The sequence below is a fragment of the Tachysurus vachellii genome, chromosome 15 (genome assembly GCF_030014155.1).
Source record: "Tachysurus vachellii isolate PV-2020 chromosome 15, HZAU_Pvac_v1, whole genome shotgun sequence".
In the NCBI taxonomy this organism is placed as follows: Eukaryota; Metazoa; Chordata; class Actinopteri; order Siluriformes; family Bagridae; genus Tachysurus; species Tachysurus vachellii.
The window spans coordinates 8,033,870-8,054,568 of NC_083474.1; the positions used below are offsets into that span (position 1 = coordinate 8,033,870).

At 38.8% G+C, this 20,699-nt stretch overlaps 1 protein-coding gene across 1 annotated transcript in view; it reads right to left on the reverse strand.

Annotated features, from left to right (window-relative positions):
* Window positions 1-20,699, reverse strand: part of si:ch211-286b4.4 (zonadhesin) — a 35,874-nt gene that overhangs the window by 4,398 nt on the left and 10,777 nt on the right. Inside the window, exons 17-57 of the mRNA XM_060888899.1 lie at window positions 18,224-18,379; window positions 17,950-18,066; window positions 17,701-17,862; window positions 17,395-17,613; window positions 16,360-16,527; window positions 16,139-16,276; window positions 15,694-15,909; window positions 15,262-15,440; window positions 15,076-15,178; window positions 14,628-14,786; window positions 14,385-14,547; window positions 13,206-13,309; window positions 12,910-13,089; window positions 12,578-12,784; window positions 11,680-11,859; window positions 11,365-11,556; window positions 11,134-11,283; window positions 10,943-11,046; window positions 9,721-9,923; window positions 9,023-9,243; window positions 8,695-8,841; window positions 8,403-8,567; window positions 7,658-7,809; window positions 7,408-7,576; window positions 6,419-6,527; window positions 6,177-6,316; window positions 5,974-6,099; window positions 5,664-5,843; window positions 4,269-4,493; window positions 4,040-4,166; window positions 3,751-3,950; window positions 3,424-3,636; window positions 3,163-3,308; window positions 2,668-2,795; window positions 2,349-2,496; window positions 2,081-2,213; window positions 1,761-1,916; window positions 1,529-1,655; window positions 1,206-1,417; window positions 253-415; window positions 94-167 (exon numbers count right to left, since the gene is read on the reverse strand). Of these exons, the coding sequence (XP_060744882.1) occupies window positions 94-167; window positions 253-415; window positions 1,206-1,417; window positions 1,529-1,655; window positions 1,761-1,916; window positions 2,081-2,213; window positions 2,349-2,496; window positions 2,668-2,795; window positions 3,163-3,308; window positions 3,424-3,636; window positions 3,751-3,950; window positions 4,040-4,166; window positions 4,269-4,493; window positions 5,664-5,843; window positions 5,974-6,099; window positions 6,177-6,316; window positions 6,419-6,527; window positions 7,408-7,576; window positions 7,658-7,809; window positions 8,403-8,567; window positions 8,695-8,841; window positions 9,023-9,243; window positions 9,721-9,923; window positions 10,943-11,046; window positions 11,134-11,283; window positions 11,365-11,556; window positions 11,680-11,859; window positions 12,578-12,784; window positions 12,910-13,089; window positions 13,206-13,309; window positions 14,385-14,547; window positions 14,628-14,786; window positions 15,076-15,178; window positions 15,262-15,440; window positions 15,694-15,909; window positions 16,139-16,276; window positions 16,360-16,527; window positions 17,395-17,613; window positions 17,701-17,862; window positions 17,950-18,066; window positions 18,224-18,379 (6,561 nt within the window). The remainder of the gene's footprint in view (window positions 1-93; window positions 168-252; window positions 416-1,205; window positions 1,418-1,528; window positions 1,656-1,760; window positions 1,917-2,080; window positions 2,214-2,348; window positions 2,497-2,667; window positions 2,796-3,162; window positions 3,309-3,423; window positions 3,637-3,750; window positions 3,951-4,039; window positions 4,167-4,268; window positions 4,494-5,663; window positions 5,844-5,973; window positions 6,100-6,176; window positions 6,317-6,418; window positions 6,528-7,407; window positions 7,577-7,657; window positions 7,810-8,402; window positions 8,568-8,694; window positions 8,842-9,022; window positions 9,244-9,720; window positions 9,924-10,942; window positions 11,047-11,133; window positions 11,284-11,364; window positions 11,557-11,679; window positions 11,860-12,577; window positions 12,785-12,909; window positions 13,090-13,205; window positions 13,310-14,384; window positions 14,548-14,627; window positions 14,787-15,075; window positions 15,179-15,261; window positions 15,441-15,693; window positions 15,910-16,138; window positions 16,277-16,359; window positions 16,528-17,394; window positions 17,614-17,700; window positions 17,863-17,949; window positions 18,067-18,223; window positions 18,380-20,699) is intronic.

Genomic DNA, 20,699 nt, shown 5'->3' on the forward strand with positions numbered 1-20,699 from the left:
TGTTTTAATACAGGTTTTGAATACCATCATTAGCTTAAACCTTATTTGGACAATGGTTTGTATTAAATGAATTCAGTGGTGTAAGTTTGTCACCTTTGCACACAGCAGGTTCTTCATCTTCTGCACCCTCACCCACTCCCCTGAGTCCAAGTAGAGTGTTATCCATGCTGTGGGACAGGAACAACAAAAAATGCATCATTTATTGTGCACAAATAACACAGAGTTATATAGTTACCTTGACTGCTGACTCACCACTCTCCATTGTAAACATATTCTACAGGAACATTAGGTTCTCCCAAGCTGCGCCATTTAGGCTTAGGTCTGCCTTTAGCAATGAGGTTGTCACTATTAGGTCTCAACAGCAGAGCAGACAGAGTCAACACGATAATTAGTATCACCAAAAGTGCCAATACCCCTGTAGATAAAGATATACAACAACGTATAAATTGGGTTATATCACTATAGAGTGGTCAGGGATTAAGATGTTTAATTTCTGCCTGGAAGGTAATGAGTTCCCAGCACCACCATTTAGCCATTGTTGGACCCCCGAGCAAGGCCTTTAACCTTTGACTACTCAGTTTTAAAAATGTAAGTTGCTGTAAATAAAAGCATCTACCAAATTCCAGAAATGCAAATCATGTGGTTGCCTGACTATTACACTTACAGCCCATTCTTGAACCACAGGCATTAACAGAGTTGGTCAAAATGTTTTCTGCTGTAGCAGCCTTCACTCTTCTGAGAAGGCTTGCCACTAATTAAAGCCTGGCTATGGGCCTGGTGCCCATACAGGTTTTAATACAGTTGAGGTTAAGGAACAGGCCACTAGAGTTCTTTCTCGTCAACTTTGACAAAGCATGTATTAATGGCGCTTACATTGTGAATAGGTGCAGTTCAGTGACAAAACAGCCTTGGGTCTCTTAGTTCCAGAGAAGAGAACACTTCTAGACAACTGTGAACTGTTTGTGGAAGGCTTACTTATGGGTGTGATGATAAGCTCTCCTTTTACTTTGTGCCAATTAATGTATCAATGATGCTGCTTTGCCTTGCCCATGAAAAACCTCAGCATATCATAAAGCACTCAACATATAAACCAAGACTCCAGTGTTGGAGCCATTGCTGCCAATATTAGGTCAAATATTTAGTTTCCATATACCGAGGCTATGACTCCAAATATAATTTTTCTGGACCATGCTATGCATACACACCTCCAATGGTGCCCCAGTCAGGCATCAGGTTGAGGCGCTGTTGTCTGACAATCCCATGTCGCACCAGTTGTGCTGGAGAGGTGGGTTGGAAGGCAGCTGCAGTAGGATCACATTCAGTCCCCTCCTCTTTCACCACAACTATCAGGCTCCAGTCTGGTACTGCATTATCCAGGAACACATACTTCCCTGGATCCATGAATACATGTGCAAATCTGAAAAATATGATATAAATTATAAATAGTATAAATAAATAATAAATTATGTTTTTTAGATGACCTGTTTTAAACATGGAAAGATGTTCAGTATGAGTGATCATACAGTACCTGGTAGAATTAAATTTGGAATGTTTAACAAGGCGTTCAAGTTGTCTGAATGCACCAAAGTCCCAAGTAGGGTTACTGCTGAACAGATGGTTCTTTTGATAGACTGGAAAATGGCTGAGGAGTCGGTCTGTATTCATAATCAATAAAGTGACATTACACACTATATACTGTACAGTATGTATACAAGCGTTCATAAATACTTAAGAAGAAATTGTCTCTAAAAATACCCTACCTGTGTAGTTGATGGTAAGCTGAAATATGAGCATGTCATTGGGGGAAAGGCAGGCTATGGGGTTGGAAATGCGAGGCAAAGGCCCTGAGATCAGTAATCCTAACTCATGTGCGTCTCTTCGCTTCCTTGGATGTCCATCAAGAATTTCAAATGGTTCTGTCAAGAGATATAAAATCCCTTAAGCTTCCAAACAGAATCTAATGTTTTTACCGGTCTATAGTACTATATTTCTTCTCTCATGTTCAAGAACACAAATAATAAATGTTTAAGATGCATATATGAAATAATAAAACCGGGTTATAAAAATTTATTTGGGATACCAGATAAAAAAGTGTCAATAAGTACAGGATCCTTTAAAATCCAACCAAACACTCCATCTGGAGAAAACTGGACAAAGTGGATCTTTCCAATGCTGCTGATATGCCTGTCAGGCCCCAGTACATTCATCATATTCTAAAAAGAGAAACAATAAATCTCACAACGAGGACAAAAACGAAAATCTTGGCTATCAATATGTATTTGGTAAGTTGGCACTGTTAGGGAAAGAAAAAATAGCATAGAATATACACACATGCAAACAACACTCACTCTGCTCCAGATTTTGCTCTCATCTGCCGCTTTGATCCTGAGCACCAGCTGTCCATTTGGAGCAAGCCTGGCAGATAGTACAGGAAGTGCAGACAAGCATGAGGAGTTACACAGCTCCTCCACAGAGACATACATCTCACAGTGACAACTGTAGGGAAACAGAGAATAGACTCCTTTGCAATGTTTCACATGCATTAGAGTTAATTCTGTAAAAGTATGTCTAAACCCATACATCTTATTCACTTCTGCAAGCTCATTCACTTGTTCTGACCAGATATAATCTAACATCGTTAACCTAGGACATATTTTGTGAACTTACATGCCCAAGCTTGCATCCAGACTCCCACCATGAGGTCCACAAGTAATATTGCATGAGTATTTAGAAGGACTAACACAGTCTTGTAAGGAAGCCAGTCTCACTTGTCCAGTTCCACAGCGTTTGCTCACCTTTAGGAACCACACACTTTCATCATATCTTTCATTACCGATTTATAAAATAATGCAGATTTTCAGATGACTATTTTATAGTGTCTTGCAATCTATATTGGATGCACACTATACATATACACTTCCGCTTTTTTCCGCTTTATTCCAGTACTTGCCAATTCAGAGAGAGGCATCTTATTTAGAGAATAACATGATACCTTATTTCCTGCCCATATGTGAACCATAAACTCCATGAAGATTAATCCAAAATCTGTAATTTTTTTTAAATAATAACAGAGTATCCTACGCAAATTAGATGGACAGTGGTAAAACGACACTTACTGAACAAGACCACTTGATTTCTAAGTAAGACTTTTAAGTTGCCTACCTCAGGTTGACAGTCAAGAGCACTGTCAGCACTGGAACTTTTGAAATCCAGTTCATTGTAGAAGACATAACCAGCTTTACATACACAAGAGCCATCAGAGTGCTGGAATGCCCTGTTTTTGCCTATGCAGATGCATGAGGATGCCCCTAGACAAAAACACCATTGTTCAACATCACAATGTGGACTTCATTTAATGGGAGTTAATGCACACAATAGATGATCTGCTGCTATTAACGTTTTCCATTAATATACAGTAGATACCTTGTGATGATACAGAAGAGCTTCCACATGGGAAACAAGCTCTCTGAGCATACAAATGGTTGAATGTGCCTGGAGGGCAAGGGTGGCATTCCTCAATGAGCTCAGCCTTGGTGCTGTTGCTATAGCTGCCTGGTGGGCATGCAACAGGATTGGCTGAGCCCCACGGACAAACATATCCAACTGGACATGGCTTACTGCTGTAGTCATCAGTGCCTGAGGAATAGGTCATTATTATTCATTATACTTACGGACAGTAAGTATGGTTGCATCATAGTTTATTTGTAAACTTGTCAAAAAATCCTTACAACTGTAGACTACATGACTTACCTGGAGGGCAGTGGTAGCCTGGGGGGCATGCAAGACAGCGGAGATGAGGAGAGCCACTGGACCGGTAGGTTCCTGCCTCACACATTATGCAGCTGCTCTCCTGAGAGATTCTTAGGCTACTGGCATTACGGGGCATAAAGCCACCACCACACAACAGCATGTTTGAGGAGTTAGCTGGGCAGTAAAATGGGTATCTACACCTGCCAAAGTAAGTAAATACAAAACGTGAATACAAAATGTTGTACTTTTAAAATTTTATATTTATTAAAAGCATTTTTATTTTGTATACATTTGCTGAGGTGTGTTGTAAATGTGTGAGCCTTCAGGGCAGTGATATCCTGCAGGGCATGGAGTGGGTTCTCCAGTTTGTGGCCTGCAATATGAACCTGCTCTGCACAAGACCTCCACCACTGATCCTGTTAGAAGACTTTACTTCATTGTAGATTATTACTTATATACAAATAGTGTATAAAGACTTTATATACACATAATATAAAACACATTTATATAAAACCCACCTATAGGGCACTGGTAAGAAGCTCTGCAAGGAATTCCTACAACGTTAGGCTGACCTGTGAGGCGAGGGTCAGGACAATATGTACCAGCAGTGCAGAGTTGGCATTGGCTGAAAGCATTTGCCCCTGGTTGGGTTCTAAAGGTGCCAGCGGGACAGAGAACTGGCAAGCCTGTTCCACTGCACCAATAACCAGGTGGGCAGAGGAAGCTGGAAAAATCAGTCAGACCTAAAACAAAATAAGGGGATGCTAAGTTATGAGCAAGAAATTAGGATATAATACCAAAATTCATACCAATACAAAGGTACTGATCTCTGATGTAACACTAGATGTAAGTGCTAGGTAGAAGCTATATGAGAGTTATGCATATAGTGTGGAATAGAAACCGAGGCATATCATAGTTATGTGTAATACTGATCTTGAACCTAATCTAACCATTTTATTCTGTGATTATTGAATCAAGTGAGCAGAAGTATTAAGCTACAATACCCATAAAATTTATAATTTTTTTAATTAATATTTTTTTATTTTGTTTGTTGTAATACACGGAGCATTCTGTGGAGACAGCACCTAAATCAGGGACATTAACTATTTCCAAGACCAAATTTATGAACAATACTTAAAGTGAGTTGTAAGCGTAGCAGATGCACACTTTATTATAGCAAACACAATGTATAATAAAATAGCCTACATCCCATGCCCACATGATTTCATGACCTTAATTCCAACTGTCAGTGCACAGTAAAAAAATAAACAAAATAGGATGTGCTAGATCAAGTGCTATTTTATAAGCTGCTACTGTAAATACTAGGAACAGACCCATAGTAAAAAAAGAAATCTAACACATATGCAGTGAATAATGTGATAAAGTGATGATATTCATTCATCTTCTACCGCTTATCCGAACTTCCTCGGGTCACGGGGAGCCTGTGCCTATCTCAGGCGTCATCGGGGCATCAAGGCAGGATACACCCTGGATGGAGTGCCAACCCATCGCAGGGCACACACACACACACACACACACACACTCATTCACTCACGCACTCACACACACACTAGGGACAATTTTCCAGAGATGCCAATCAACCTACCATGCATGTCTTTGGACCGGGGGAGGAAACCGGAGTACCCGGAGGAAACCCCCGAGGCACGGGGAGAACATGCAAACTCCACACACACAAGGTGGAGGCAGGAATCGAACCCCGACCCTGGAGGTGTGAGGCGAACGTGCTAACCACTAAGCCACCGTGCCCCCCAGTGATGATATTCACAGTGCAAATTTATAATACAGTGGATTTATCCAATTATCTAAATATCTAATATGGATAAATGCGACTTCAATCTTTTCTATAGCTTAATATTTCGAAGAAGTTATACTGAAGTAATTGAATATCCGACCTGTAGCATTGCAGAAAGTTCCAGCTGGACACTGAAGACAGTCTCCTTTGCTTCCTGCACCAGAGGTAGGTCTGTAGGTGAACTGAGGACACTTTCTTGGTCCAGGCCTTCCCTCAGACTCATAATCAATTATACCATCACAGTAATGACCTTCAGGACACATGTAGAGCTCAGGATCTCCTGCATGTGGGGTTAGGGTAAAGTGTTTGATGATATTTGTATACATTCCAGTTTACAAAGTACTTTTTCAATATATATTTTATGTATCTCTTAACTACAGAATGTTAAACATTTTGAGGATTTCTTTTACCCTCTTTGCACCAGTGTTTTGGTGGACAGGGAAGGCAGTCATGTATGCTGCTACCTCCAGGGGTTTCCTTTATGGTGTTAACAGGGCAGGACTGAGGCGTCTCGGTGCCCTTTGGGCAGTAGAAGCCTACCAATACAAATGTGATTACATAATGGCACATACTGAGTGCACTTAGTTTAATTTCTGAATGCTGAATGACCTACCAGCAGGACAGGGACTGGCACACTGGACTCCCCAAACACACTGGCTTATGTTGCCCATGACTGTGCCCTGTGGCATGAAATCTGTGCTGCCTGAGATACACACATACCCCGCTGCACATAGGCCTCTTATCTGACCACCCCTAAAACAAGGTTTTTCCATTATGTTCATTCTAAAATTGCTACACAAAAAAAAAGACACATTATTCTGTAAACACAGACTGCTGCTAGGTTTAGGAGATAACCTGCAGAATTTTCCTGGTGGGCATGCCAGGCATTCTCTCTCATTCTGCAGACCTCTGACATCTGGAGGAGTGTATGTGCCATTGGGGCATGGATGAGGAACCATAGTGCCTGCAGATATACATCACATTATACAAAAATTGTGCCATTACAAGATCACATTCTGATAATACAATCAAACTGAATACATTGCAGATTTTCTTAATGAATATGTGCCAAATCATTCCTTTAATTTATCTTGCATAAGACTTGTCTAGTGTCCAATAAAAGGCAATATTAAAACAAAGCTGGTTTCTGTTTTATTCTCATGGTAGTTTCAGTGGACATTTATCAGGTAACCTTTATTGAAGTGCTAAATTTTTTGTGTTCCTAGTGAAAACTGTATTAAAAAGCGAAATATACTTTTTATCATGTCTAAAATATAGAATTTCAGATGAAATGAAATTTGGAAATAAACTGAAACAAGGCAATAACAACAACAACAACAACAACAACAAAAACAAGACTATAATGACCTTCTCAATTTCCAGATTTGATTTGAAGAAACCATTGCATGCCAATGTAACGAACAAATAGACAAATGCAAAACAAATTAGAAGAGTAAATGCTAACATTTGTTCTCATATATAAGACTTATATAAGTGTTTCCAGCATTTTTCTACTGTCCAGATGTCACAATATTGTTTTTTGTTCATTTCATTAATAGTTTGATGCTTGTCCTTATGTCTAGTGTCCGCTATTTGATTTTGTTCATTTTTTTTGTCTAGTAAATGTTGGTGTATATTTGCCTGTGTATTTCTGAGCTGTATTTTGTTTTTGCTTTTAGAATTCTATACTTAGTGCATATCACTGCACAGACATACCCAACTATTCTATTTTACTTTGCTGTCTATATTAAGTATAGTTATAATATTTATAAGTCATACTGTGCAGAACACCATATATGTAAGGTATTAGTATTATTTATGTTATCTGTGTCTCTGGTGCATACCTGCTGGGCAGTAGGAGTGAGGAGGACATGGGGAGGGGTCTCCTGCAATGGTTGCCTCGCAATAGTAGCCTGGGCGGCATGGGATACAGATCTCTGAGCCTGGGTTGGGCTGATATTGTCCTGTGGGACATGGCAAGGCCACAGGAGATCCCGCGGGACAATAGTGACCCTGAAAGGATGCAGCTTGTCAGAGTATTCATTAAGATCTGATTGATGTGAGAGAGGAACAAGATGAAAACACAGGTTTAACCTTGGGGCATATGAAGGCATGGGGAGTAGTAGAGGAGAAATCAGCAGGGCAGTAGAAGCCTGCAGAACAGAGTCCACTGGGAGCATTAAGACCCTCACTGGCGCAGTAGTGCCCTGCTGGACAGGGGAGACAACTGTCTATGGAATAGCCACCTGTTGAATGAAGTATTTCCTTTTATTATTTTGTTTTGGAGTATTTACCTATTCAATTATTGTATAAGTCTGTGTTCATTTTCATCTGTGTTTGTCATGGATTTTTCAACCTTTTGTTAACGCTCACATTTCTCTTGTGGTATAGCTCAATCAAAACTTCAGTCATTTTTAACAACTTCTCCTCCTACATATACTAAATCTGTTTACTCTGTAGTTTTAATTCCATTGTAGCTGGTAAAACCTTTCTAAAGTGATGCTTCTGTTGATAATTTTGTTGATGAAGATTCTTTATATAAGGTAAATAAACATAACGGGTCTGAAGATTAACACCTATGTCTTGTTTACCTACTTCTCATCATTGCCACATTTCAAACAACGTGGTGCCATGACCCAGCTGGAACACTGACAACTTTCTGGAGAGCCATTATTTACAAACGTATATTTGCTAACTTACAAGTAGTCAAGTTTGTTAATCAATGCAGTTATTTTACTGATAACTTTAGAATATAATGAGATGTTGGTCAGAGGAGAAAGGTCAAAATTTTGATTTTCAAATTTGACTTGAGAGCTGCTACTGATGAGAATTTACACACCAATGAGATTGCGAATGCTGCCTGCAGGGCAGGGCAGGGGTGTGAGGGTTCCCAAGGGGCAAAAGTGGCCTTGTGGGCAGGGACCATTCCTCATAATGCTGGAGGTGTTAAGGGGAGCAGGGTCTGACGAACCAATTTGGCAAAAATATCCTGCTTGGCATTGGCCTATAGAAACACAAAATAAACATTTGGGTAATTTCATTCATTTTCTAATATTGTCTAAATAAAGTATACCAAGATATCATTTGGCAGCAAGTTGTGAGAAATGAGGAGTGTGGGAAAGTAAAGAGACCTTGTGGCTGAGAGGTTCCAGGTACACTGCAGTAGAAGCCAGGCGGACAGGGCACACACTCAGACTCAGATTGAGCCCTGGTAACTTGGCCCAGAGTACCAATAGGGCATGGCAATGCCAAAGCGGTGCCAGATGGACAAAAATGACCTGGTGTATTAAAAAAAGGTATGAAACAGTATACGCATGCCGAACAACACATCAAATATTTTACTCAAATTAGATTTTTTTTTGTAAACTTAGTCCTTGTTGGATAGTTAAGTACATAGTAAAATAATAACAATATTTTTGAATTACTGAAATTCATATTTCAGTAGAGAACTCAAGAAACCTTTAGGGCATGAGGTGGGATCTTTAGTAGCTGATGAAGGACACATGCTACCAGATGGACAAGAAAGACATCGAGCAGCTCCAGGGGCACTGCTATAAGTGCCAGGATCACATGGCATTTCCACTGAGGTACCAATTGGACAACTATAGCCTATAGGACAGATATAACCCTGCAGTTCATCAACGGGGCGAGCACTGCGACTGCCTCCAAGGCATACATACCTAAGCAAGAAAAAACATCTTGTACAACATGCAACTGCTAATAAGATGAATTGTTTGTCGATCACTTATATTTAAGGAAAAAAATCTTTAAACACTTGGAAAATGCAGTGACTTTTGCTCTCCTTTACACTTTTAGAGAAATTTCACCCTTTAGCATGCCGAGGGAACTCTCATAATATTTTCATTTTGCAAAAATGCAATGCAAAGCTACATTATGAAAAAAAAAGTTAATGTTCCCTTAGCATATGTATGTCTCGATGAAATGCATTGCTGTTCAGCTGTAATCTTTATAATTTACAGTGTATAGGCAGCTTCCATTTCAAAGTATAGTAAGGGAACAAAATAATGGCTGGAGCATTATGGGAAACCCACATCCATTAGTAGCAGAAAAGTGCATAGAGAATGACAGACTTAAATGAATGTGGGTGTATTTTGGTCAGACATCCTTTTACAGCTCATACTACACTGAAATATTACCCAGCATCACAGAGTAAAGCTTCAAAGGCATTGGTCATTGCAGGCTGATCACAAAAGTAGCCTGGCGGGCAGGATTGGCACTTCTCCACCATGCTTAACCCTGGTGAGCTTGAGAATGTGCCAGGAGGACATGGAAGAGGGTAGCCAGTGCCAGCAGGGCAGTAGTGACCAGGAGGGCACATGTTATTACCAGTAGAGTTCATCTTCGAAAAAAGAGAGAAACATTGGGTGAGTTAGAAAAGTAATTAAAACTGGGCTTTTTTTAAACTTGTACACTTAGTAGGGATGTACCGATCCGATATTTTGGATCGGTATCGGTGCAGATCCAAGCATTTTGAGTGGATCGGGTATCGGTGGTGTGTGACCGATCCAAATTCGATACCCGTGGTCATGGGCGTCGAAACCATTATATGTGGGTGGGACAGGACCCACCCACTTTTTAAGACCAATAATATTGAACCCACCTACTTTTACCGTCTCTACCGTCTTTTTTGTATATTACTGTTCAGAGCGCCACCAGTCTAATCCGTTCTGCTTGAGGAATGTTCTAATAAATGAAACTCCAAAACTTTTATATAATAAAAATAAATATAATAAATTTTATAGGAAATATGTTGCACAAACGCCTGCGACAGACAGGCAAGTTTAGCAGGCGCCCTTTCCATTAACCTCAGCGCGTTAAACATGTCGCTCATTTGGGTGCAAGGTTTACTGTTTTACACATTTTGCAGTGTGTTTCAAGAGTTCTAATTTAAGATTCACTTTAAAATATTGCCTTTTCTTCAGAAAAGTAATTTAAGTTAATAATTGCAGTATACTGTATATGGTTTAGATTGTTATACCACTGTTAAAAGTACTGTTTGCTACTGCATTAATACTTTTTTAAGGTTTCTTGTGTTTTCATTTTTCATCCAGTAATGGGCATTTTTGTATTTCTTTGCCAGAAACAAATAAATCTTAATAACTATACATTCTTTAGTTTTAAAGGTAGAAAAGAACACAGATATCGAATCAGTATCAGTATCGGCCGATACTGGCAAACGCTGGTATCGGATCGGAAGAGAAAATTGGTGGTATCGGTACATCCTTGATACTTAGTACTAAACACAGCCCCAAAATATTTAGGTCCTCTCACTATTACTCTTTTTCTTTAAAATAAGAAATAAAAGACAAATCTCCACAAGCTTAATTTTAATGTGCATGAACATAATATTAAATATACCTTGTATCCAGTAGCATTAGGGCTAATGGCTCCTGAAAGACAATAGTAGCCTTCATGACATTGCCCGGTAGGCTCAGAAAGCCCAGGTAGGGCACAGAACATACCTATAAAAATATAAATATGGAGCCATATTGATCTGCTTATCTCTGAAATACATACTATGAGATACTAGATTAGAATAGACATGTAACCTGAAGGGCATGGTAAGCAGTCAGCTTCGGTAGAGGCTCCAATTAGAGATTGCACTGTTCCTTGAGGGCAGGGAAACTCTGTGCCTAACACAGTTCCAAGGGGGCAATAAAACCCCTGTGGACAAGCAACTGGGACCACCACTCCATCTCCTATATTGTAAATACATATTTAATGATGCTGTAAAAATAATACTGTAACATTAATATTACATAAAAATATGGAAAACCCACCCTTGCAAAAGTAGCCTGCTGGGCATGGTTCACAATTCTCTCTGTCACTGTTCCCCATGACTGAGCTGAATGTCCCTGGGCCACAGGCAATGGGTTTGTCTGTACCTGCAAGGCAATAAAAGCCTGTGGGGCATAGCCTCTGCTCTGGGCTACTAGATCCCCAGTCACAGTAGTACCCTGGAGAACAGTCACCTGGAAGGCACAGCAATGAAACATTTTCTAGTCTTTCTGGCATTACAAAGTCTCTTTAGAATGTTGATTTCAGTACAATGTTCTCATTGTTATGCAAAATGTTTTGGACATTCTGACCAGTACCAGATCTGACTCCCAGCTGACAGTATGCTCCTGGTGGACAAAGCGCTCCTGTGTTGTTGTCAGTGGGGTTGGGAACTGTGGATCGCAAAAAGCAGAGGAATCCAGGGGCACAGGGCCCAGAGGGCTGGACAAGTCCAAGCTCACCACAGAAATAGCCCAGTGGACAGACAAGGCACTCATCTAAACACAAAAACAGACAAAAATGAAATGCCAAAAGTACACAAAGGATCCTTTTACTGTACCTTCAATGCACAAACATGTTCTGCTCATAAAGCAGTGCATTTTTCTATTTGTTTTTTCAGTTAGAATTAAGAACATTTATGCTTAACTGAGTTGTCTGCGATATAAAACAAGCTGCTCAATGATACTAATATAAAACAAGTGTCTATATGTGAGAATGCATTGCGATGATAAAAATAAAAAAAATAATTAAATGAAAAGGTTTTCACAGAATCTCATTGTGAATGTACAGTGTACGTAAAATTAAACCAACTTGGCTAAAATATTGTCATATGTGATTATTTTATACAGCATTATTTTTCATTATCAATAATTTATAAATAGATTAATTTGTCTAAAACTACCATTTGGCTTTATTGATTACAGCATGCAAGCTCTGTTCCCGAGGTCACTTTGAGGCTACAATGAAATAATTGTAGAAGAAGAAGAAGAAGAAGAAGAAAAAGAAGTATCTACAATTTAAACACACCTTCATGCATTTTGCACTTTTAGGCAGAAATGCCCCAAACGTTTATTAAATAAATTAGAGTCTGATGTATTGATTTTATTTTAGGGGGATATTATGACTAAATGCTACCATGTACAGTATTATATCCATTATATGTGTACTTGTATCATTTTTAATTATGTACTTGTCATTGTTTAATTAATGTATTACCTGGTGATGTAAGGCCTCGAGTATTACTGTATGTACCTCTCGGGCAAGGGACAGGCTGGGCCATCTGTGTTTCATTAGGACAGTAATAGCCCTCTGGACAGATCAGTGGAGTGCTGCTGACATTAAATTTCTGGGTGGAAGAGGGGCAGTGGAATCCAGGAGGACAGGGTTTACACTCTTTTTGGCCTTTCTGATCCTGGAACAGCCCTGAAGATGAATCACATGCAGAAATGAAGAAAGTCTGCACCAAATAACTCAAAGTGTTAAACTAATTAGTGTCTGTTATCGCTTTTACAACTTCAATTGAAGTCAAAGTTATAATGAAGCATTACCATCAGGGCAGGGCATGCAGTCATCTGCACCCTTTCCACCTTTCTCAGAAAGGTGAGTGCCCACTGGGCAGGGTGTGGGCACAGAACTGCCTCTCTCACAGTAATGACCTGGAGTACAAATATCACCAAACTCAGCAGACACAGGGGCTGCACTAGGTGATCCCTCACTGCAGTAAAAACCTGGCAAAATCAAAAGAGGCCTATTTAATTCTGCCACCTTATAAAAGCAATGAATAAATAAATAAATAAATAAATAAATAAATAAACAAACAAAGGATACATTTCACACATCTAACCTGGGAGGCAAGGTCCGCTAACTGCAGTCAGGCCTGCTTTTGAACAATAGAAGCCTGGGGAGCAACTCTGGCACTGCCCTAGTTCTGTCAATCCTCTCTGCATACTATAGACAAAATCAGCTAATCAAGGTTACAGAAGCAGATTATTCACTTGACATATCTGAGCACAAAGCAGGAGGTTTCTTCTTGATTAGATTAGAAGCACATGAGAAAAACAAAGTGTGGCACTACACAATGTATTTACAGTACAGCATTCACTGAGTAATCCTTAGATACTGCATCATCGGGGTCACTTGGTGTTATATTAGGCTACAATTTTGTTTATAATTTTGGACATAGAAATAGAAATAGAACTACAAAAAATGCAAGCTGTAGTACAAACAAAAATAATAAAGTGCATGTCTATAATAGAGAGCATTTATGAACTCAAGTGAGGTAGCTGATGATTCAGAAATGGTAGAGTTTATATATATATATATATATATATATATATATATATATATATATATATATATATATATATATATATATATATATAAAATTTAAATAAAAATACTAGCATGTAAACAATCAGAAAACTTCAGGTTTAGGCCACACCCACTTTTAAATCTAAATACAGATACAGATATCTGAAGCATTAATCAGATACAGATAGTGATGCTGTCTTCTTAAAAAGAGATTACAAAAGACATGTAATCTAAAAATTTTATCTCACTAAAGACAAGTATAAAAGTTTCAAACACCTAGAGGACCAAAATGAAGACGATAAAGAAATTATATTTATCCCAGCCACTTAAGCTTCTCATTAAGTTCTTTAATTTTGTATAAGAAATAGCCAAATAGCATGCTAGCGTACTTATACTAATGCATCAATTTACCGATATAACTTTTCCTAGGTTTTTGTATAGCTAGTATATAGCTTTAAGATTTCATTTGTTATATTCTTCAAAATGTTTTTCAAGTCTTTAACATCGTTCTTTTATTTATTTTTAAACAGAACTTTAGTCAACTTTGGTTTAGGCTTTGAACCGATGTCCTGTTGTGTTTAGGATATATTGAAATTCTCATCTGAACAAAAATTTATTTTGGGACCTCAAGGAATTCCCATTCCCAGGAAAGAATTATTTAGGCATAAATATGTGTATAATTTTCTGTCATTTTATACAAAGCCAAGTGTACCTAAATGTGCCTTTAGGGCAGGGTGTTGCAGTAAATCCTCCAGTGAGACAGTAGAATCCAGGTGGGCATTGCATTCCTGTCACATTGTCTTTAGGAGATGGCACAGAAGCTCCTCCGAAACACAAGAAACCAGCCGTACACAGACCAGTGGGCGAAATGTTACCTAAGCAGACACAAATGTGTAAAACCCTCTAGCAGAGGACTCTGATGACCTTTACATTCTTTACCTACAGTATTCTCTACCTGCTCCTGCACAGTATGTGCCTGGATCGCACAAAGTACACTCAGATAAATCAGTTAAGCCAGACTGATTTCCATAAGTCCCCGCTGGACATGGCTGTTCAATTACAGACCAAGCAGGACAATAAAACCCTGGCTTGCATGGGACTGGGTGTGTCACACCTAGGGAAAAAAAATTATATTTGAGCATATGTGCTAGAAAATGGAATATAAATATTACACAAAAATATTTCTATAATAAAAAACAAAAATACAAGTTAATATAAATGATAATCTTAAGTTCAGTTAAGATAAATTCAGTTCCACTTTGGTTGGACTTGATTTAATTTTTTGGGATTTAATTTTTTGGGATTTAATTTGAATGATATTTGATATTATTTGTGACTACCTACTTCCTTTGGTGTTACATTGTCTAAACATTTAGAAATTTCTGTTAAGGAATTTCACTTACCTTCTCGAGGGCAGAAGAAACCAGCAGGGCACATCTCACATTTCTGTTGCCCCTTCCTGGGCTGGTAGCTGCCCATAGGGCATGCTTTACCACTCATACTTCCCTAAAAATGTATAACTTAATAATGGTAATGAATACAACTTAAAAAAACATGCTGTACCTATTTAGATTGTGTAAGGTTTTCACCTGTTCACAGTAATGACCTGCTCTACATTTATGCTCTGGAGGCTGAGATGAGTTCTGTCCTACAGGGCAGTAATATCCCTCAGAGCACAATCCACTGGGCTTCGTTAGACCTTTCTGGCCACAGAAATATCCAGCTGGACAGATAAGACAATCCTCTATGTTAGCTGCTCCAGCAGAGCCTAAGATGCACACAGAAACAAAATATATGAAGCACAAAACCACAAAGAGATCTGTTAAATAACACAGCTTTGGGAGTTTTAACGTAATACAAGAATCACTTTGACGTACAGTTTAGCAGTTTAATAATATTAAGCCTTCTTTAAATTATTTGATTAGATTTCAGTGAGTACACTTACTATACAATTTGAGTGTTTATAGATATTGATTTGAAATATCCCTAAAGATTACAGCAAGAAAAATGCATTATCTTACTTCTCAATGTGCCTAGCAGGCAGGGCAGAGGTAAAACTGTGCCTCTGGGACAGTAATGTCCAGGAGGACAGGGTGTAGCATAAGGATCCGAGGAGCCTTTTGGGCAGTAAAAAGCAGCAGGACAAAAACCAGCAGGTGCCTGAAGGCCAGTTTGATTACAGTGAAAGCCTGCATCACAAAGCTGAGGCAAAGACGATCCCATAGGGCAGTAAAAACCTGCGCAGCACATGTACAACATTTTAAAAAAGTAGTAAAACAACAATGTCATATACATGAATTCTCTCCAGTCCTTGCAAATCTAATCAGTGGAATATAGAGCCATAGCCACCCACACTCTGTCACTTTCTAATTACTCATAGACTTCACTAAATATTTTATGATCAGTAATTAAAGTTTATAAAGCACACTGCATAAATGCAGATATAAAAAAAAGCAGCGTCTTTACCTATAGGGCAAATATCTCCTTTGAAGTCAGTGCATAGAGCTTGTGTGACGTCCATGGCTGTTTCTGAATTACGTTCAGTCAGAGCTATATCTAAGGAAAGCCTGGAGATTACACTCATGCAGTTTCTTATTTCACTTTCTGTAGAAAGAAACACATAAATTGGTTGTGCTTTAACAAAAGCACGTACTTTTGATGCTTTTGTTCAAGGCACAACAGTATACCTGTGCTAAGAGCTGTGCAGGTAGTGTTGTATCTCTGAGCACAGAGATAATACTCAGAGTAGCTGGAGTCTGGCAAGAGGTCACAGAAGCAGGTCAGCTGAATGGCTGTGGCCTTTGGTGCTGCAGTATCCGCACCACCGATACAGTAGTGTCCAGGAGAGCAAAAACCTGGAACCAATAAAACTAATGTGATACAATTTTTACCAAAGAGAAATGTTTTCTTATGTACTATTTAATAATCTAGGTTACTTTATTTTAAAGATGCATTTGGCAGAATCAGAATGCATAAAACCTGCAGGTACAGGTCAATCGCTTCAGTTAAATTTGAAGAAAAAGTTTAATCTCTGTGACTGGGGCTTAGTTGGTACCAGATGGACTGGTATTTAAGTATTTCAGAAACTGCAGATCTTCTGGGATTTTCATATTCAACAGACCCTAGAGTTTAGGCATTCAACATTGTTCAAGATAAAATAGAAGTGATTAACTAGACTGGTTTGAAATGATAATTGGCCTGTTTAAACTCAAATAATCACTCTTTACAACTGGGATGAGCAGAAAAAGCATCAAAGTATGCACAATAAATCAAACTCTGAGGTGGATGAGCTACAACAGCAGAAGACCACATCAGAAGCTATAATTGGCACAGACTCAACCAAAGATAAAGGAAAAAGGCCAGGTTCGTAGTCTCAGATTTCTGAATAATGTGGACAATGAGCATAAGATTGAACTTTGTTAAAGGAAATGTTTATTAGTTTCTTCAATATAGATAGGAGTGAGAGATTAAAATTATTGCATGCATTCTTTATTTAATACACATTTGCAAACACATTTGCTTCTTTACATGAAGGGTGCTGTTAAATGTCAAAGTGACCTGTGATACACAACAATGCCAAGATAATTATTTCAAGCTAGATTCTCTACTTGTCTAAAATAGCTTTACCCCAGCTGTAATACTGTAATACTTACAAGCTAAATAAAAGAGCATATGTAGTTTCAGTAGGTGTAGAGGTGTAAATTTGTTTGAAATCTGCCTACCTGATGGTTGAGAGGAGCCTAATGCAATGCAGTACCTGCCTGGAGGGCACGGGGAGCATAATGTATAAGAGGATGCTCCTTTATCTTGCAGGAAGTGGCCAACAGGACAGGGTAAAGGAGCACTGCTTTGTTTAGGGCAGTAATACCCTGCTGGACAGATGTCTCCATATATTTGTGAGACAGGCCTAGGTTCTGTGGCTCCAGATGAACAGAAGTGGCCTTTAGGAAAATGGATCAGAAAGCAATTTGTGGCAACAAGCTCTGACTGAGAAAAAAACAATAAAACTAACAAGAAGTGACACTGACCAGCAGAACAGGGTCCTGAGGGAGCAGTCAGGGCACTAATATTGCAGTAAAATCCTGGAGGGCAAAGGGAGCAGTCCAGCAAAGACTGCAACCCGTCAACTTGACTCACTGTTCCTGCTGGACAGGGCATAGGAGAAGATGCACCTTCCTGGCAGTAAAAACCTGTAGCAGGAACGGACAGATCTTTAGGACAAATTCTGCATGCATACATGTTCCTGATATAGCATGACACTGACGTATTGCCTTCACCTTTTGGACATGTCTGGCAGGATGGCTGAGCTGGTTGAGACTGATATGTTCCAGGGGGACAGATGGTAGGCTTAGTACTACCATAGGGACAGGAATGACCGAGCGGGCACTGTTGACCTGACCACATCGCATTGCAAATAAAAAATACATTAAAACAGGTGTCAGTTTGGCATACATATTTTCTTGCTGTTAACAAATGGTATAAACTTTTTTATGCCTACACGTTTTAGTAACTACTTGAGATTAATATTAAGGCATTGTGTTAACAGCCTACCAGGTTCATGTCCAGTTGCAGAGCCTGCAGGACAGATCCAGCCCTCTGGGCAAAGAAGCTCTACAGAGATCTGGCCCCAATGAGGGCAGAAAAATCCAGGCACACATGGATTACAGTCAGACTCAGATACAGCACCATATAGGCCCAAGAATGTTCCTATAAAGAAGCAAGTACAAAGTTACTCCTATCACAGTGAAATACACAAATAAATCTCTGTATTTAAGCATCATACTGTTTAAGCAACATTCAGAGACATTTGGGTGTGTGAAACTGTACACTCTCAGAGCACTACATATCAGGAAGATCTGTGGCTGAAGTCACATCATAACATTACTGTATCTAATCAGCCAAATCTGTGGCATGATTTAAGTAAAATGATTTACAGACAAAATGATGACAGCAATTTTGGGAAATATTCAAATCAACTGTAAGAATAGGAAAACATGTGACCTCAGTGATTTTGGCCTTGGTATAATTGTTGGTGCCAGATAGACGCCTTTAATTATTTACATAACTAATGATTTTTAGGTAATTTGTAAACACAACAATTTTTAAATTTACTCATAATAGTGCAATAAAGAAAAAACATCTAGTGAACAGCAGTAGTGTGAAACTGAAACACCTTGTTGGTGAGATAGATGAGCAGAAAATGGCCGGCTGGATTTATCTGATAGTAAGGATACATTAACTCCAATAACCAATTGTGGTGACCAGAAAAGCATCTCAGAATGCCCACTATGAAACCTTGAACCTTGACTACAAAAGCAAAAGTTTCAGTTTTGCCAGCCAAGAAGGCTACAGAAGGCACAGGTTCACCAATACTGGATATTTAAATATATACAGTATATACAGATCAGGTTGGTGGAGGTGATGTATTGGGTTGTGAAATGTTTCCTTGGCACATGTTGAGGCCATTAATACCAATCAATTATTACTTGAATGCCACAGTCTATTAGAGTATTTCTGCTGACCATGCATTTCCCTTCTTGACCAGAATATACCATCATCTAATGCAGTATGTCAGAAAGCAAAAAACATCTCAAAGTGGTGTCACAAACATGACAGTGAGTTCAGGGTTCTTTACTGACCTTCCCAGTCACTGGATCTGAATTTATTCAGACATCACTGGTATGTCGTAGAACAAAATATTCATAGCATGAATGTACAAATGAAAAATCTGCAGACATTGCAGGATGCAATCATGTCAACATAAACCATAATCTCACAGGAATGCTGTCAACATCTTGTGGAATCGAGTGCAAAGTGAGGTGCTACCCGTTATTAGTACATTGTTCCTATTAAAATGCTTAGTGAGTGTATATAACTGCCTGACCACAGCTTGAGTGTATGTGTCTGCTAAACCACATATTATTTCCTGTCCATTTTATTTAATGATGCTTTGCTTTTATGTTTCATTCTACATTAATGTTAATGTACCTAATATACTCCCTAAAGAGCTGATGGTCCTGGGTCCAATAAGGTTGGCACATTAGGTTCAGTTAATGTTCAACTGCAAATAGCCTCTTTAATATCTTTATGCCATTTGATACTGGGCCAAAACAAACGATATAACAAACAAATACAGTGAGAAGAAATAAGCATTTAGACACTTTTGTTTTTGTTATTTATGCATCGTAAATATATTTCCGATGCATATGCTCTTTAGATTTATACACATTACAAAATGACTTTTTACTCTTAAGTATAAACCAAAAAAAATAATAAAGATAAAAAGAATTAGACAATGCAAATGATCATTAGTATTTTGTTGCAAAGCTGTTGTTGGAAGGGACAGCTTCAAGACACCTATACAATTAGCTTTTTGCAGCATTGTGATTAAATTTTTTGCTCATTCATTTTTGCAAATTGTCTTCAAAACCCCAAGTGATGATTCAAGTCAAGAGGCTAGATCATGCAAGGCTTTCTTGAGATATCACTTTATATTTAGTATGACTCCTCATATATATAGATGTCTCCTCACATATTTTTTTTTGCTTTTCTCCTCTAACATGTCCCAGTACATTCATGGTTCCTTCGATATTTAATGTACAGTACTATTCCTACTTTCATACGTCATTGTGGGTTCTTGGGATCATATGTGCAACCCTTCTTTCTCCAAACATGACAAGTTTAACTAGATTTGTAAAGTTCGTCACGACAAACTTTAATGTTGGCTTTGATGGTGCAAGTATTCGCAAAGGCCAGTGCTTTTTGGGGGCGTTTGGACTTAAGGGGCAGTGTTACTTTTGGAGGCAAGTGGACAGAAAGCTAGGGTGCCAAAACATTTCGAGGTAAGTGAAGACAAGCATGTGATGTCATCTGAATACTCTTGAGGAAGTTCCCCTGCATTGGCCTGAGTGTTTTGATATGTCACATGTCCATGTTGTGCTAATTTTTGATTTTCACGTGACATCACGTGACGTCACGTGACGTCATCAGAATACCTGCGAGGCAGTTCCCCTCATTCTGCTGAGTG